This window comes from Euprymna scolopes, chromosome 6 (genome assembly GCF_053919585.1).
Source record: "Euprymna scolopes isolate OS-2025 chromosome 6, ASM5391958v1, whole genome shotgun sequence".
Taxonomy (NCBI): Eukaryota; Metazoa; Mollusca; class Cephalopoda; order Sepiida; family Sepiolidae; genus Euprymna; species Euprymna scolopes.
In genome coordinates, this window is record NC_136487.1 from 45,886,496 (window position 1) to 45,903,867 (window position 17,372).

Sequence of the window (17,372 nt, forward strand, 5' to 3'; positions counted from 1 at the left end):
GCAGTCATTTGCATAGTTCCCCGTGCACTGCTTCCCTCACGTAATCATGTCTGTTTTCGTAATCTTTTGGGGCTAGTCTGCTGCATTCACTTATTATGTGATTTACCATTTTGTATCTTTGGTCCACAGAATCTACATTTACTGTTTGTCTATGTTTTATGTTGCTGTTGTTGTTGTTATTATTATTATTATTATTATTATTATTATTATTATTATTATTATTATCTGACAGGTGTGGTAAGATGGGCAAGCCCAAAAAGGGCCTTCGATGTCACAATAGCGGACGGAAAGAGAAATCAATTGAAGTACCTCAAAGCAAAATTAGAAACGACACTGTTGTCCACCATGGCAGTATTACACAAGAAGAGAATGAACCGGGTGGCGTGTGCAGTATTCGTTCTGTATCCACAACGGTTCGTCGAAAATCTCTCGTCGAGCGACTATCGAAAAGGAAAATGTCCATGCAGATGAAGAAGTCTATCTCGTTGCTACAAGTGACGGCCAGCCTAATAGCGGTGACCGGTCATACGGCCGTGTTCATCACACCGTCGTCTATTCTCGAGAACAGCGGCTCGCTGGGCGTCTCTCTCGTCGTCTGGCTTTTCGGTGGCGTTGTCAACTGGATGCAGGCTCTCATCTTTGTGGAATTCGGCACCTCCCTTGACGAGGCTGGTGGCGCGTACTCGTATGTGAAGACAGCCTGTGGACCACTGGCCGGATTCATGATGCTCTGGAGTTACATGATGCTGTCGACTGGTCCGTTCTGGTCGTTTCTCTCTTACACGGCTGCCGTGTACGGAATAAAACCGATCTTTCCCAGCTGTTCCCCGCCAGAGGGAGTGGTAAAAGTGATTGCCGCCCTCCTCATACGTAAGTAACTCAGTTCGGTATTAAACAGAAGGTCAACCGAGAAGAGAAACTAAAATTTCGCTAATCAAGTCAATTTGTATTAATCTTTCCTTTTTTTTAAGAAACTCATTTTTCACAGAAACATAAAATTACTACTTAAAATTTTGAATACTGATTGGTTTTATTGAGCCAAATTGATTCTTTCATTACTCCAGAGTGTAAACGGTGGCCCAGTTCGGGCGCAATATTCCTAAATAAAACCAAACATATTAATAATAAGATAGTGTTACAGTTTTTTAAACTCTTATTTACCCCAAATAAGTCAGGTTGCGACTTGGATGTAAGTGGCTATTATTTGGGACTATATCTACAGGTGCACTATGTAGGGAGTTGAGTTGCGGGATATCTGTCAGCATTACATGTAAATTTCTGCACGTTCGTTCAATCAGGGAAGCTGAAAAGAGAAAGGAATCCCAAAGGTTAGCAGTTCAAAGGAAGAAATCATTAGAATAGAAAGCTTCTTGACATCTCGAGACCTTTACGGCGAAAGGGTGGAATTTTTCTGCTTGTCAAGTTAGTCAGGGTATTTACGTTGATGGGCTACAAATACTACGAGCTTGTCACAGCACATTCCATTACTTATAAAACAGGTACAAGGATGCAACATTACATTGATGGTTCGTTGATAGAGCGAGACCTGTTAGATTGGAGACTCTTTTGAAGCCCTGTTTAAGAGGGAGAGGCCAGTAGTTAGTGCACCAGCCCAGGTGTGGTAACAATACTTTATGGATATACGAATTCTGGCTTTGTAGAGATACAGGATACTGTCACTTAATGCATTTTGCGTAGTATATTAAACGATTTTTTGAAATGTTTTAGAAGACGTGGAAAGGAAATGTGATACCCAGAAAATCTAAAATTAAAAAAAAAAAAATTATAAGATAATACATTATATACATATTATATTATACAACAACAAGCAGCAATAGCCGCCATTATGGATGTTTGAAATATTTGCTTGACTTCTAAGCAGGGATCTGATTAGAGTAAACATTCAACTTCGATTCTAAATTGCCCAATCAGAAACAATGTCACGTGTGAGTAGATCACTCCTCCCGGGGGTTATAAAACAGAGCGCTCACCAGTAATTCCCCTCTTTTTAGCCACGAGAAGGCACAACTATATAACCCATTCACGTCGCTCAATGCGACTACAAAACTTCTATTTTGGTTCCCAAGCCTGACACTGAGCCATGAGCTTCGACATCGACAAGAAGATTCCAATTACCCTCATTGCGACCAGCTGCATGCGCGTAGACTTATGCCATTACAACAGTACAACACACGCAGATACTTACAAACCACACACGAACTCGACCTACCTTTAAATAAACATACGTACGTATATTATCTTACTAACACCTTTTCTCCCGTTTCAATTAATTATATTTAAACGAAGATGGCTAATAACGTTGTTATAAATATAAGAAATAGACTTCGTCCATTCTTTACATGTACGCCTCTATTTCCTAGGCACCCTTGGCACACATTTTCCCATGCACCCTTGATAAAGAAGCGAAACCTCGAAATATTACGATTGCACCGGTTTACAATTGAGAGAAAATAAATAAGTGCTAAGATAAAATAATCACTCCAGATTTCAAAACAGCGCGTACTGTCATGTCTTTGTTTTTCTTTTTGCGGTTTTCTCGGTACGCACATTTCGTTCCCGTCTTCTACAACTTCTTTTGGTATATATTGCTAATTACATCCTCTAAATGTAATAAGGAAAAATATTAACTTCCGGAAATTAACATTAACTTCCGAAGAATCATAAAAATTTGAACTACACTATATCAAAATATATATTATTTTTCAAAGAGAACACACGCTCGAGTGTGTGTGTGTGTGTGTGTGTGTGTGTGTGTGTGTGTGTGTGTGTGTGTGTGTGTGTGTGTGTGTGTGTGATGATATGTATATTAATGTGAGATAATATAGATTAATATGTCTTGGAAGTGATATATAATGATAAATCTAGCACTTTCGGTCTGTGACTTTCATGGTTTGTGAGAGCTGCGGCGGTATTTCATTATGGAAATATTTATACACACACACACACATATTGCTCATTACTAACTAGAAAATGTACTTTTATATATATATATATATATATATATATATATATATATATATATATATATATAAGTTTCGTGGTTAAATTTAAAATTCTGAAAAAAACAACATATAGAGACATATATTCGATTTAAGAATTTATTGTTTGACAAAAGGAATATATAGAAGGGGTTATTTTAATTTCCTTCATCCATGGATTTTCAACAAGGGTTCATATCATCAGAGGAAATGAAATGCAGTTAGCAAAATGTTCAGCTGCGAATGGACGCTATATTGCTTTTCAGCACAAATATTGAAAACCACTCAAAAACTATTTTCAATATTTGTGCTGAAAAGCAATATAGTGTCCATTCGCAGCTGAACATTTTGCTAACTGCATTTCATTTCCTCTGATTATATGAACCATTGTTGAAAATCCATGGATGAAGGAAATTAAAATAACCCCTTCTATATATTCCTTTTGTCAAACAATAAATTCTTAAATCGAATATATGTCTCTATATGTTATTTTTTCAGAATTTTAAATTTAACCACGAAACTTATATATTGCTCTATTCGTAAATATTGAGCTTTTCCTTTTGGCTAGGATCTCCTTGAAAGTATTACTTCAAGTAATATCTATCAGGATTTTTCATCTGAATTCTATCAGTGTCTTATCTCGCTTATATATATATATATATATATATATATATATATATATATATATATATATATATATATATATATATATAAAGTACATTTTCTAGTTAGTAATTTGTTATATATATATATATAACAAATTTATATATATATATATATATATATATATATATATATATATATAAAGTACATTTTCTAGTTAGTAATGAGTTTCTTTTACTTTTTACTTTTATTTCATTTTGTTTCAATATTTTTTTCAGTCTTGTTAGTCTTTTTGAACTGTTTCTGTAAGAACTTTGTCTCCAGAATCCAGATCTACCTGTCTGCCACGAAGATTATCGCTCTTTTAATCATCATAGGTGGCGCTGCTATGAAAGCTTATCAAGGTAAGAAGTTCGGTTAAATTTTTCAAATAAAAATCGCCTTCGTTAACTGTATATGCATCTCTATATGTAAATGTCAATATCTTTGTGCGTTCCATATGAAAAATAAGGTTAGGGAATCTACATGAAAGTAAAATTGTATTTATACGTAAAAATTATACGAAGAAAACAATGGAAGTGGTTCCTAATATCTAAGTGCTCATATAAGTGAGTAATGAGGGCAAACTCCATCTTTAATCTGCAAATATATATTCTTATGAAATTTTAATTAAAGGTATAAAAATTTAAGGGTATACAATAGAAGCAGTCTCGAATCTTTAAGTGCGTCCTAAAGAAGCTATGGGAGACAGAAACTCTATTAAATGCATTCTATTTTTATTAAATTTAATTCGTACATATAAAATTCTCCGAGAAAGATAATGGAAGTGTTTCTGTATCCCTACATGTCACTCAATATGCCAAATCTCTTTGTTCCCCCCTCTAAAAGAGCTAGAGGTCGAGCTAAACCTCCTGAAGACTACAAATGCGTATATCCGATTTTAATGAAATTTAAGCCACATGTAAAGGGTGTTTTTAGAGGTAGTGAACTTTATTCTTAAATAAAACACAGAAAAATGTTTTTTATGATACAACTATGTGGTTTATTCCAAAGATTGAACTTTGGCATTAATAATTTAAATACAATTTAGAGCATATCACTCACTGCGACTCGTGAATATATTGCATAATCTAGAGGTCCAATTTTCACAAACTCTACGCATTAAATTAGACTATATTTCAGCAATTACGCGTCGAATGTTGTCTTCCGAGTAGTCTTTTGTGTCTGGTTTATCAGCGTAGACATGGGACTTTACATATTCCCAATGAAAATAATTTAATGGGGTTAAACCGCACGAACGAGGTGGTCAGTTGACATGTTTATTTCGTGCAATTATTCGTCCAACAAATGTTTCTCTCAGTAAATTGATCGTATCGCGTGTGGTTCCATCCTACTGAAACCACATGATGAACTGCCAAACCAAACTGAACTCAAAATAACTGATAGTTGCCAAATCTGCAACTAAATAAAATAGAATTTGTCAACTTAAAGTTGTCAATTTAAAGTCCGCTGCCTCTAAAAATACATCTCATATAATTCAGACAGTTTTTCAAAATTTGAGTTTCTTCTAACTATATTAAAGTGCGAAACAAAGGTGTGGGGGGGGGTAATAAAAAATTAACAAAAGAAAGCAATATAGTGTTGTGAGCACTGTGAAAAAAGATATGACCTTCCGCATTCAATCCTGGGCAACGTCGTGTCTTCTTGCTAGCATATTATTATTATTATTATTATTATTATTATTATTATTATTATTATTATTATTATTATTATTCATTCACTAGGAGTTTTCATTTGTATAACCAACTCTCTTTCCTTCTCCTTTCGTTTAGTCACTCTTTCCTTTTTTTGTCGCTCCATAATAAATATCATTTCACATAAATGTACGAACTCAACATTTTCGGCAAATTAAACTTATTCTTGCTCGTTCGATACGATTATTTTTCTTTTTCAATTTTTTTATCATTCTGTTCTAGCTAAAGATGAGACACGCCAATCATTCACCCGCTATCTCCTACATTTCAACCGAGAGATCTTTTTTTTAAGATTCTATCCGTCCTTTTAAATGCAATTGTTTGTATCTCTCTTGCACTTTGTTCATCAGGTATATTTGCCATGCAGTTTTTTAAAAATTCTTTTTCATGAGTCCAGTTACTCCTATAATTACTGGAATCTTAAGATGTCGTACATAAAACCTTGGTATTTCGTTAATCTTTTACCTCTCAGCTTTGTTTAACCAAGCATCATTGGTAACACCAACTTCTTTTGCTTCTTTCACTTTCTCTTCCCATATCATGATGTCAGCTTTAATAGCTTAATTTTCTTGGTATGTAGCTGTAGGAATTGCTTGTCATAGTGGATGGTGTATGACTTATTTCCAACTATTCTTGCCGGTAAACATGTTCCCAGGACTTGCTACTACATTCAATGTTCAATTTTTTACATGAAATGTCAATATATTAATTAATTGGAATGCTTATTGAGATGAGTATTATGCATTTATTTATTTATTGCTGACTATTATCCTAATCTTTTAGTTGTTGAGGATGCAGTTATTGGATTCGGTGTTCCTAGCCACCTGATGAATGCCAGAGGAATAGTTGGCCGAAACGTCGTGAAAACAGCAACTAAAATATGAGGATTATAGTCCGCAATAAATAAATGAATGAATAATGCTCATCTCAACAAACATTCCAATTAATTAAAATAATATATATACCATTTAGTACGGACCCGAAAATGGAAGATCAGATAATAAATACATGTGGATTTATAAGACCAAAACATCCTACCTTTATTGCTCTTCGGGGCCCGTGGCGCAGTGGATAAGAGACATTGAATCTCCATGGTTCCAGGTGAGCATTGTCTGACGATAACGGTTTCAAGCCTACCCAAAGCCGGCCAGAGGCTTAGTTGGCCAAAATGTGGTGAGATGACAACGACTATGGAAGACAGTAATTGCTGTCCTAGATGTTCCTATCCAGTCGCGGTAACCACCTGGCGAAGGCCAGAGGAATAGTTGGCCGAAACGTGAGGAAAATAAATAAATGAATGAAATGTCAAATCCTAATAAATAAATAAAAACAACAGGACAGAGATTAAGTCTGACGGAGCCCGTAACAAGACAGTACGTGTTATGACGTTCCAACTGAAGAGTTTTTAAGAATAAAATTTGGTTCCGCCTCTCTCTCTCTCTCTCTCTCTCTCTCTCTCTCTTGAGAATGAAATAAATTACCAACAGAGAAAACTTGATCTTTTGCGATCTATTCTATTAGACTATATATGCTCTGGATTCACAAAATATATTTATTGAGCTTGGACGTTATATCTTTATAAAACAATTAAATCCATTACGATTAGTATCTACTAATCTACTAATTGATTAACGTTTCAAGTAAATCATTAACCTATGTGTGTGTGTGTGTGTCTTCATTCATCTATACGCATCTCTCTTTTAGCATGTTTCACACACACTCTCCGTCTCCTCACCTTCACCCCTATCTTAAAGTATGTAAGTGACCGCTTGTGTATTAATGGGCTAACGCCTGCTGCTGTGCACCGAGCGTAGTGATTTTGTACCTATGTTCGTGCAAAGACGAAAGAAGAGTACATTTTTTTCTTTAACTGCGTTAATGGCTCCTGATTTGTGGTTAACCTTGTGTGGATGAGATTCTGTTTCTAATGTTTTCATTGCAGGCCATATTGAAAACATTGTGCCATTTTTCGAAAACACAGTCACTGATCCGGGGAAACTAGCGCTGTCCATATTCTATTCAGTGTTCGCGTTCGGCGGATGGTAAGTCATCTGTCTTTCAAATTCACTTTTTGTTAGGTCGGTAGATAATTACTGCAGCTTTCAACAAATCAGTAAAAAAAATTGAATTGGACGATTTCCATACTTTTTCAGGCTTTTTTTTTTTTTAGACGAACAACATTCAAATTGTTTACAATAACGTTCCCAGTCAACATTCTCGTTGTGAAGTTTTCGTCCTGTCACTGCTGATGCTACAGGATCAGGCTGTCTAAGGATACTAGCCAAAGTGCACTAAATATTTATGTTATTGTATTTTCCTTTCCCATTCTGCAAAGTCAAAAACAAAACCACCCAATTTTCCTCTACAAAACAACCAAACGAAACACCATGAATAAATATTTGAAGATATAAAAAATACTTGAAGCATGAAAATATTTACTAAAATGAACGGATTTGATATTAAATAACAAAAAAAACAAACAAAAAAAACAAAACAACTAAAACCAAACACTATCAATAAATATTTGACGATATAAACAACTCGAAGCATAAAAACTTTTACCTAAATTACCAGATTTCTGCATTAAATAACCTGAAAAGGGTTAATATGCCGTAAAACAAAACCAAACAATCAGCATCATGCTGCTGAAAATGGTCAGTGCAAATTGATTGCCAATATTTTATTTTTATTATTATTATTCATCTGCGGAATCTTTATCGCCCAATCTGAACTTCGTTGATCATCTTTCATCTTGGTTTTTACTGGTTATTTCTCCGCCCATTGAGATCACGAAATGATTGTGTTGCATTCCAATGTTTTTCAAAGATATATAATATCATATGGTAAATGCGGGTGTGATTTTCGATACGCATTAACAAAAAAAAAGGAAAAAAAAAAGATGATCCTTTTTAATGAACAAACTTAAACAAACTGTTAATTTGTTATCGTCTTTGTTAAAATAATTAATGAAAGAAAAGGCTGCAATGATTATATACCAACCCAATACAAACTGGAAACATTTTCTTTACAACCAACTTTTCTATTAAAATTAATTCGGTACTTGTTAGGGACATACACTCAAAAGCATATCAGTTCGTGTGAAGTCATTTCTTGTGTGTGTGTGTGTGTGTGTGTGTGTGTGTGTGTGTGTGTGTGTGTGTGTGTGTGTGTGTGTAATGAAATCAAAAGAGAGTTAGTGTTTACGTTATGTAAGTAATGGTAAACTTCAATCTAATATAAATACCTGCATTTATATATAGATAATTTAATCCCAATCGAATAAAAAAGCTCAATACACAATAGAAAGTAGAGCTTATTATAAGAGAAGGAACATTAAAACTGTAAGTTGAAATTTACAATCAAAATTTAAACAATAATTTTTATTGTAAATTTCAACTTATAGTTTTAATTTTCTTTCTTATATATATATATATATATATATATATATATATATATATATATATATATATATATATATATATATATATATATATATTCAATTAACTTTCTTGAAGTTATATATTTGGATTTTACCGTCACTGGATTAGTTATCTTCCACCAGACTATCCATTCACGTGTAATCACCTTTTTCTTCACCATATTCCCTCTGCTCCACTTTTTTGTTATCAAGTAAGATCTTTGACTTACTTGTTGCTTCATCAAATACTTTTGCATGGAAAATCCGATCCCGCATTTTGCTAATTCCTACCTTCTGATGAGAAGGAAAGTATTTCTTCGAAACTCCGCGGATTAAGGACTATCCACTTATCTAGTGTTTCCTTTTCAGATGAAATATGTTTTTAACTCATTTCAAAGTGTTTTTTAAACATGTTTTATTAACTGTTTGCTCGTATATATATATATATATATATATATATATATATATATATATATATATATATATATATATATATATATATATATATATATATAGTAAAACGTAGCAGTAAATCGTATCGCGTAGCGTTGTGGGTAGAGTTCTTTATCAGCTTTCTTTCCCATTAATAACAACGGTTATAGTTATCGTAAGAGGGAGTATTTATTTGTAATTTTATTACTATCCTCGTATTATTTAGAGTATTAATGCACAACAAGAAAATTGCATAATATCAATCATCTTCTCGTCCCTTCAACAAGGCAACACTTGAAGAACTCCGAAAACACGTTTGATTTTTTTTTAAGACTAAAATCCTAAGTGAACGTCGTCGCTCGATTTTCATCTGTCACGTCTCGACCTAGGCTTCCTGTTACGTCACTTCTTTCTTACGTTAAGTTATGTACCAACTTTATTTTCTACAACATCTAATGTAACGTTGTCCGGGAACCAACACGTTGTAGACTCAGTCGCAAAGCAAACAAAGAATATAAAAGAACTTCAACTCGCATTTTCTTTTTTGTGAGCTCCTTTTTAAAGTCTTTATTTTTCCCTAGCGGTGACGTCATTTCGCTATGTTACACTAACAAATCCAATATACACAAATTCATCGTATGTGAGTGCTACATAAATTCATCGTAACATAAATTAAATAACTTCAAACTGTATTACTGTGAAAATTTCCCGTGTTTTCACTTACCGCATCGCCGGCATTGTCTTGTTCATTGGGCCGGGTCATGTTCGTCGATCCATTCATTCAATGTTAAAACAAAGAATTCGCATCTCAAGCCAAACAACACACTAACATAACAAGATTTATTGTTTTGAATAAGTAACACTCGTTTCATAATGTTGATTTGCAAACGTGTAGATCTTTGCTCGATCACACCGACACATCTGTCTCATTGCAGACTCACTTGGCTGAAAACCCTGAAGGAACTCATTTAGGTACACTGACGCAACTGTGTCGTAGCTCTCCCAAAGACCAACCAGCTCTCTCAAAGACTCTCTTACGTTCAACATTGAACTTTAACTCTTGCTCCACCTCTGGGGTCTTTTCATGCCTGGCTGACTGTTACCTTTTGTTGGTGGACATTGTTCAGTCGTCCAGATGACATCCAACTAGTCTCTGAGCATTGTTTCTCTCACAAAGCACACCTCATATCTCCATTAAATGAGACACTTACTTTTTTCAAACAAAGAGAATATCTTTTGGGTGGTGTGACTCTGACTAAAGATATTTTCAGTTCTTTGTTCCTTTACTTTTCCTTTGGATAATTATCTAACAACTGCACTGTCTGACATTCACAAAACATGCTACACGCGCATATTTATATAACTGCGCATGTACGTAACTCTGACTAAAACTTTAATTCCATCAAACTTTCGCATTTTGAACATTAGGCTACTCCAAAATTCACCACAGAATTACCCCCCCATATGTAACACGATGTAACTTTATTATAAGTTAATATTATCAATATAATTTTTGTATCATTTAAAAGAACAAATAAACTAGTAATAATTTAAAAAAAATTTTTTCATCGTACGAAAATAATGAAATTGCGAAACGAAAATCATGTGTACATAATTGACGCTTTAAAATAACGTTTTCATGTAGTAGGCATTCCGAACGTGAAAACATACCCGTGTTTAATAAATCTAGTAAAAACCAACTAATGATCCGATTTCCGTGAAATTTCTGATACTTATCCATTTTAGAATGAAATTACATACATAATGCAGTTTCTGCAAAATATATAAATGGACATACTTTTTTAGTGCGTATCTCCCCCCATATTTATTTTTTTTTAATTTGAACAAAATATATTTAAATCTGTCCAAATTTCTATTTATTATGAAACATAAGAGTTCAAATAAGTAAAAAATATTTAATTTAATCATTAATTACAGTATACACGTATTTAACAAAAACTTACCTTAAAGTTGCAATTAAAAGATTGATATAAATTTAATATTATGTTTTTAATAGCGTTTTTTCTCATTAATATATACTATAATCAGATGAATTGCCAAGAAAAAGAAACTTCCCAAAAATTAATTAATTTTTAAAAGATTAAAACGATTAAAATTCCATTATTTCAAAATATCCCGTTAAAACGTAGATTTTTAATTAATTGTGTTTAATTTTTTTTAATAGTAAGTTTTGATATAAACATGGCTCTTGTCAGCTATTTTATTGCCAGATTAACACCGATTTGAAAATATTATTGCACAAATATTAAGCATTTTGTAGACCCTCCTCATATTTTGTTTGTCTCGTTTTACCAAACAAACGTATGGAAGCCGGTAATTAACACTCGTACATATTTAGTAAAACCGTATTTCATATTTAATATACATGTGTTTATAATATTATTAATCGTTAAACTGTGTAAATCTTAAAATCTAACAAAATTATAACAAAGATTAATTATTAATTGCAGTTTGAAGAAGATAAACAAGGGTTTTAAAAAATCATTAAGTCGCTTCTGCTTTTCCATAGTTCGTATAGTTAACACAAATCTGACGCCAAGGAAACATGCAGTCCATTTTTCACAATCATTTGGCAGACCCTATTGAACATATTAAATTTTTTATTCCTAATCTATACCCATAAAGTTATCTTTTGGTTTTCCAAATCGGGTTCAAATAGCCTTCAGGATTACAAATCAAACTTTGTTTTTGACAGACCAACATTCATATGTAATTGCTATATGATATAACTGGTAATATTATATAATAACGTATTGCGTTAAAACTTTTCTTCAAAATTACTTAATCTAACTCAGACAATCGATACGATGAAACATTATTACTACCTACCGAAGAAATACACTCTGTAGGGGAAATAACTTATTTTTAATTGAAGTATTAACAGAGTCATCTCCCTTGCACTTAACTTCTATAAAGGTTTATAAAATGGACAGACAAATACTTTTATCTTAATAAACAACTTCACTACATCCCGGACAACATCGAGTAGTTGCAGCTAGCACAATATATAAGTTATTATTGAATAAATACTTAAAATATAAATAAAATTGGATAATTATCTTAAAGTATATAAAAAATAATATCACATTAGTTTTTTTTATACTTCTAGTAGGGGTTCCGATACAAGTCTATAAATGGTCCACAAGTAATATTTTTTACTATAAAAATCTGAAAAAAAATCTTTATAATGTACGTACTTGTCACTGCATGAAAATGTCATATTCCAAAACTCACGTAAATCGATCAAGTAGTTTTTTTTTTAAGAAAATCAAATATTATGAGACATTTTATCGAAGAAAAAATTCACGCCGTCTTGTTTTTGAATGAAACACTGTTAGCGACACCTATTGAGAATGTTTGGAATATAAGATCGGCAAGGAGCAGACAATCGACTTTCCACACTATAGAAAAAAAAACTTGGAAAATTAAGACATTTAGAAGTTTTTGAGGATGTTGAAAACGAAAATAACGTTTAAAATCCCAGCAAACGAGTAGTTTCCAAGATATGAAGAAATGTTAGTTTAAAGAAAGTATAATGATCACCCACTTTATGGCCACCACTAGTGTAAAACTTGAATTTACGCCGTTGAAATACAGATTTGCCGAATTTTTGTTGGAGGAGCGTCAACGTGTGAGTGCTCAATTTACGTAAAATTCTTCATTCCAAACATTCCCAATAGGTGTCGCTAGCAGTGTATCATTCAAAAACAAGATGGCGCGTGAAGTTTTTCTTTGATAAAATGTCTCATAATATTTGATTTTCTTAAATAAAAAAAAACTACTTGATCGATTTACGTGATTTTTGGAATGACATTTTCATGCAGTGACAAGTACGTACATTATAAAGATTTTTTTCAGATTTTTATAGTAAAAAAGATTACTTGTGGACCATTTATAGACTTGCGCCGGGGTTCCATATCGTAGATTTCGAATGTGATCATGAACACCTGACTTTGATCCTGTCTACAGAATCGGTTATATTGCTTTTCAAAAAAGTAGGGTTGGTTGTTGGTCAATTTGAAATAATACCGCTGAACAATGTATTAAAAAAAGGACTTTATGTTGGGCAATATAAAAAACGAGACGCATGCATCGTAATATCAGGATTATTTAGACTACTGTTCTAACGTTATTTTCACAAGAACTCTTGTTGTAGAGGATAAATTACTGGGTAAAATTCAATTGTAAGTTACACTCTTCTGGTGGTTGAAGGTTCAATCCTCAGTACGGGCGACACTCAATATACAATTGCGAATTACTTAAGAGGGCATGCTACCCCCGTGGATTAAATAAAGGGTTCCGTTCGAAATTTCGAATTTGACAGAAAGATTCCCGGGTTTTATATAGAGATTCTCGAATTCGACAAGATACACCTGGAGAAGGTCGAGGGTTACATCGACCGAAACGTTGTGCAAATAACACTCTAGATGAGGCCAGTAGTCTGATGAATCCAAATAATACGAATAATTAATCCTCATCTAAAAGATAAATAAGAAACAAACGCCCTTTTCTTCTTTCTTCTTATTTTCAAGAAAGTCTCTCATCATTTTCTTTTCTTTCCAGGCAAGTAGTAATGAGTTTAGTCGAAGAAATGGAGAACCCAGCCAGGTGAGAGAACAATATTATAATAGCAAAATCAATATTGACCATTCTAGTTTTAACGTTTTAATGATTACGTTTTTGTGTTTCAGATGGGTCGCTATTGTTCTACATCGGTCGGAATAAAACAGATAAAGGAGTAATTCTTGAATGGAGAGCTATTCTTGTAATATCAGGTTAACAAGAAAGTTCTTGCAGTTTTTAACTTTTAAATTCAGATGAACATGAAAAAAAAAGAAGCACTAGCAGAATCAACATACTTTTGCTAACGCAAAACAAGGGTATTTATGCCAGTAACGTAAAAATCTTACGTTCTGGTGGCGATGAAATCGCTGAGAGCGTTTTTGATATCATTTAAGTTTTTGAAGCATTTCTCACGCAGAAAGTTGACGAGATGCTTAAAAAAGTGATAGTAGGTTGGTGATAGGTCTGGAGAATATGGCGGATGAGGAAGAGTTTTGTAGTTCAATTCGTTCAACTTCTGCAAGGTCGGTTTAGCAATATGCAGTCGGGCATTTTCGTGGAAGAGAATTGGGCCTTTTCTGTTGATTAATGCTGGGTATTGTTGTCGAAGTTTCTGATCATTTCATCCATTTGTTGACAGTACTTCTCTGCCGTAATGATTTCGCCTGCATTCAAAAAACTGTAATGGATGAGACTGGTAGCAGATCACCAAACAGTCACTATCACCTTCTTTTGGTGCAACTTTGGCTTTGGGAAGTGTCTAACAGCTGAGCTGAGCGTCGCCGGTTGTCGTAAAGAACCCACTTTTCATAGTCACAACCCAGTCGACAAACGGATCATCTTTGTTGCGTAAAAGAAGGAGAGATGATACTTCATAACGGCGTTTCTTTTAGTCGTCGTTCAGTTCGTGAGCAACTCATTTATCAAGTTTTTTTTGTTTTTTTGTTTTTGTCTTTACAATATCTCTCAAGTGTTTGGGAATCGTTGTATATGTTACGTCTAATTCAGAAGCAACTTCTCAAACAGTTGTGCGTAGACATGCTTCAACTAAGGCTTTTAATTGATCGTTGTCAACATCCGATGGTCGACCACTACACTCATCATTTTCAAGACTCTCATTTCTTAAATCACCATTGTGCTGTGCGCTCAGTAGTGGTTCCTGTGCCAAACGCTTCCTCGATATCACAAGCTTTTTTCAGAAGCTTTTCGGCCTAGCTTGAATTGAAATAAGAAAATTGTGCGAATTTGCTTTTTTCCCCATCTTGTATTCAACGTTCTGAAACGAAAACGATTGTAATTTAAACGATTAGATAGATCGAAAAACGCTGTTTAAAATGATATATAAAGTAAAGGTATTATAATGAAAATTTATATGAAAATACAATCATTTGAAATCAAAATTAAAAATTCCGCAAGACCTTCATATTCATCTAATAAAAGAATGATTTTAAAACGGATGGGAAGCAATAACTATCATAGAGAAAAGAAAATTATTCAATTGCGAATATTAAATATCACAAGCAAAATTAGCAGCATCAATTCAGTTAGAAATGGTTTGAATTATAAAGAATTCCATGTAAGAATGGTAGTGTTAATTCAGTCAAGATCAGCAGTGGCTCTCTTCTCGTGTCAAGACGAAAAGTTGAACAATTTAAAAGGATTCAGATTTTATGTATAAGATTTTGGTACCTGATTGATTGGTTGTTATCACTCGTCCATTTGGAGAGGGTCATACCCAGTCATATTATGCCAAAAATATTTCAGCAGTAATAATTAAGTAACAGTTAGGTTTACATATATGCACATTCATTCGTATGTAATTATTAAATATAAGACTAGATTAATGTTCAAACACAATCGAAAAAGAGCATTATTGACAGGGTCATGGTGAAGAATGAAATGCGTATACATTGAATAAGTAAATATTACGTTTGAATCTGGCAGTTCTGGAAGTCTTGCTTGATTGTACCTATTTACTATGCCTCCCCACGGGACAGAGTTAGACACCAGGGTCGTTTTTTAACGTGGAGAAAAGGTACAAAAATAAAAATTGTCTCAGTCGTGAAGGATTTCTCCTCCACCGAAAGAGAACAAGAAATAGAAGTACCGCATCCGAAGAACAGATGGTATTTATTTGCTCCCCCACCGAGCAAATTAGGCACAAGGCCGATTTTTAATGTGAGGAGTGAAGGGAGGGGGAAGGGGAAAAGGGGACCAGCTCCCGAGAGGTGGGAAATGGGAGCTGGTTAAAGGTCAGACATGTGGGGTTGCCCCCACATCTGGTCTTTGCTAGTCATAGCTAGTCATAGCTAGTCATAGCTTGCAGCATCTGCCGGAACAGATGGTATTTATTTGCTCCCCCACTGAGCAAATTAGGCACAAGGCCGTTTTTAATGTGAGGTAAAAACCAGCTCCCCTAAAAGTAGGCAAAAAGGGGCCACTCTGGTTACCAAAAATAATAATTGTCCCAGTATAGAGGGTTTCCCCTCCATTGACTGGTACAAATTATCTTAAGTGCAGCATCTGCCGGAACAGATACTACACTTTGATCTTGGAATTGTAACCAAAAACGCGTAACTGCATACGACAACAAGCTTTGTGAAAGGTGCACCAAGATGGCAGCTGGCTGTGGCACACCTGATCGCTTTGGTGTTCAAGTCAGGAAGAGGGTAAATCTCTATCGATATTTTCACGTTGATAGAAAAAGTTTGTTTCTTTAACTTCTGGATAAGAAAGTGCATTCTTCGTTGGGTAGTAAGGGTCCAAGTAAAATATCATGGGTATGATAAAAAAAAAAAAAATTGACTTCGGATCATTCTGCCAGTATAATACTCCACTCTTAGAATTTTTTGAAAAACTGAAAAAAAAAGAAGCTGTATTAAGCAAAAAATTTAAATAATAATATGGACTATATCTTTATTTATCAGTAAAGATATTCATTCTTTACATTCATTACACCACAAACAGGTTATACACACGCATCCTGAATTTTCCAGAGTGATTTGAGAACGTCTTCTAATTTCGACAATATATTAGAACATTTTTTTTTTTAATAAATCGTCTATAGAAGTTCATCACGCCAATAAATATTCTTAACTGTCTTGGTGAAAAATGGCTTGAAACCTTGTAGGTGATGTCCTTTTCTCTACTCTGGGTCCTTTTTCCCGCAGAAGAGACGTTGCGAGCCTCTCTCTGGTCTTTCGTTATTTTCGTATGATCTTCAGAATATGGTCTCCATTGCCAATTTTTTCACAAAAAACACCTGTATAGCTACAACCATTATTAATAATTTCTCCCACCTACTATATGTGCCTCAACCTAAACGCAAATTCTATGAACAAAGCTTATTTGCTAGAACTGCCCGCCAGTAGAACTCTGTTCCGCTGGCTTGCTTTCCGGCTGAGTACAATATGGTCGTCTTCAAATCCAATGTAAGCAAATTCTAGTTGAGCTGGCCCCTTAAATAATCAAATAATACTTACGCTGTTGTCCCAGTAACCATTAACCCTTACCGTCGAGTGGCTTTCGGACCTTGATAAGTAACGACTTCTTATAAAAAATCATGAGGCGACATTGCTATTC

The 17,372-nt window shown here is 34.0% G+C and overlaps 1 protein-coding gene across 1 annotated transcript; it reads left to right on the plus strand.

The window, feature by feature from the left end:
* Nucleotides 1-242: 242 nt before the first annotated feature.
* Nucleotides 243-13,952, plus strand: LOC145278168 (Y+L amino acid transporter 2-like). The gene is made up of 5 exons (XM_080130448.1): nucleotides 243-870; nucleotides 3,881-4,006; nucleotides 7,299-7,398; nucleotides 13,791-13,835; nucleotides 13,919-13,952. Exons 1-5 carry the CDS (start codon nucleotides 243-245, stop codon nucleotides 13,950-13,952), a joined length of 933 nt encoding a protein of 310 aa, XP_079986574.1.
* The last annotated feature ends 3,420 nt before the right edge of the window (nucleotides 13,953-17,372 follow it).

Excerpts from the sequence above, each read along its gene's own strand:
- LOC145278168 (XM_080130448.1), top strand. The coding sequence starts at position 243 with ATGGGCAAGCCCAAAAAGGGCCTTCGATGTCACAATAGCGGACGGAAA. Across the intron at positions 7,399-13,790 it reads GTGTTCGCGTTCGGCGGATG|GCAAGTAGTAATGAGTTTAG; the intron begins GTAAGTCATCTG and ends TTTTCTTTCCAG. Across the intron at positions 13,836-13,918 it reads GAAATGGAGAACCCAGCCAG|ATGGGTCGCTATTGTTCTAC; the intron begins GTGAGAGAACAA and ends TTTGTGTTTCAG.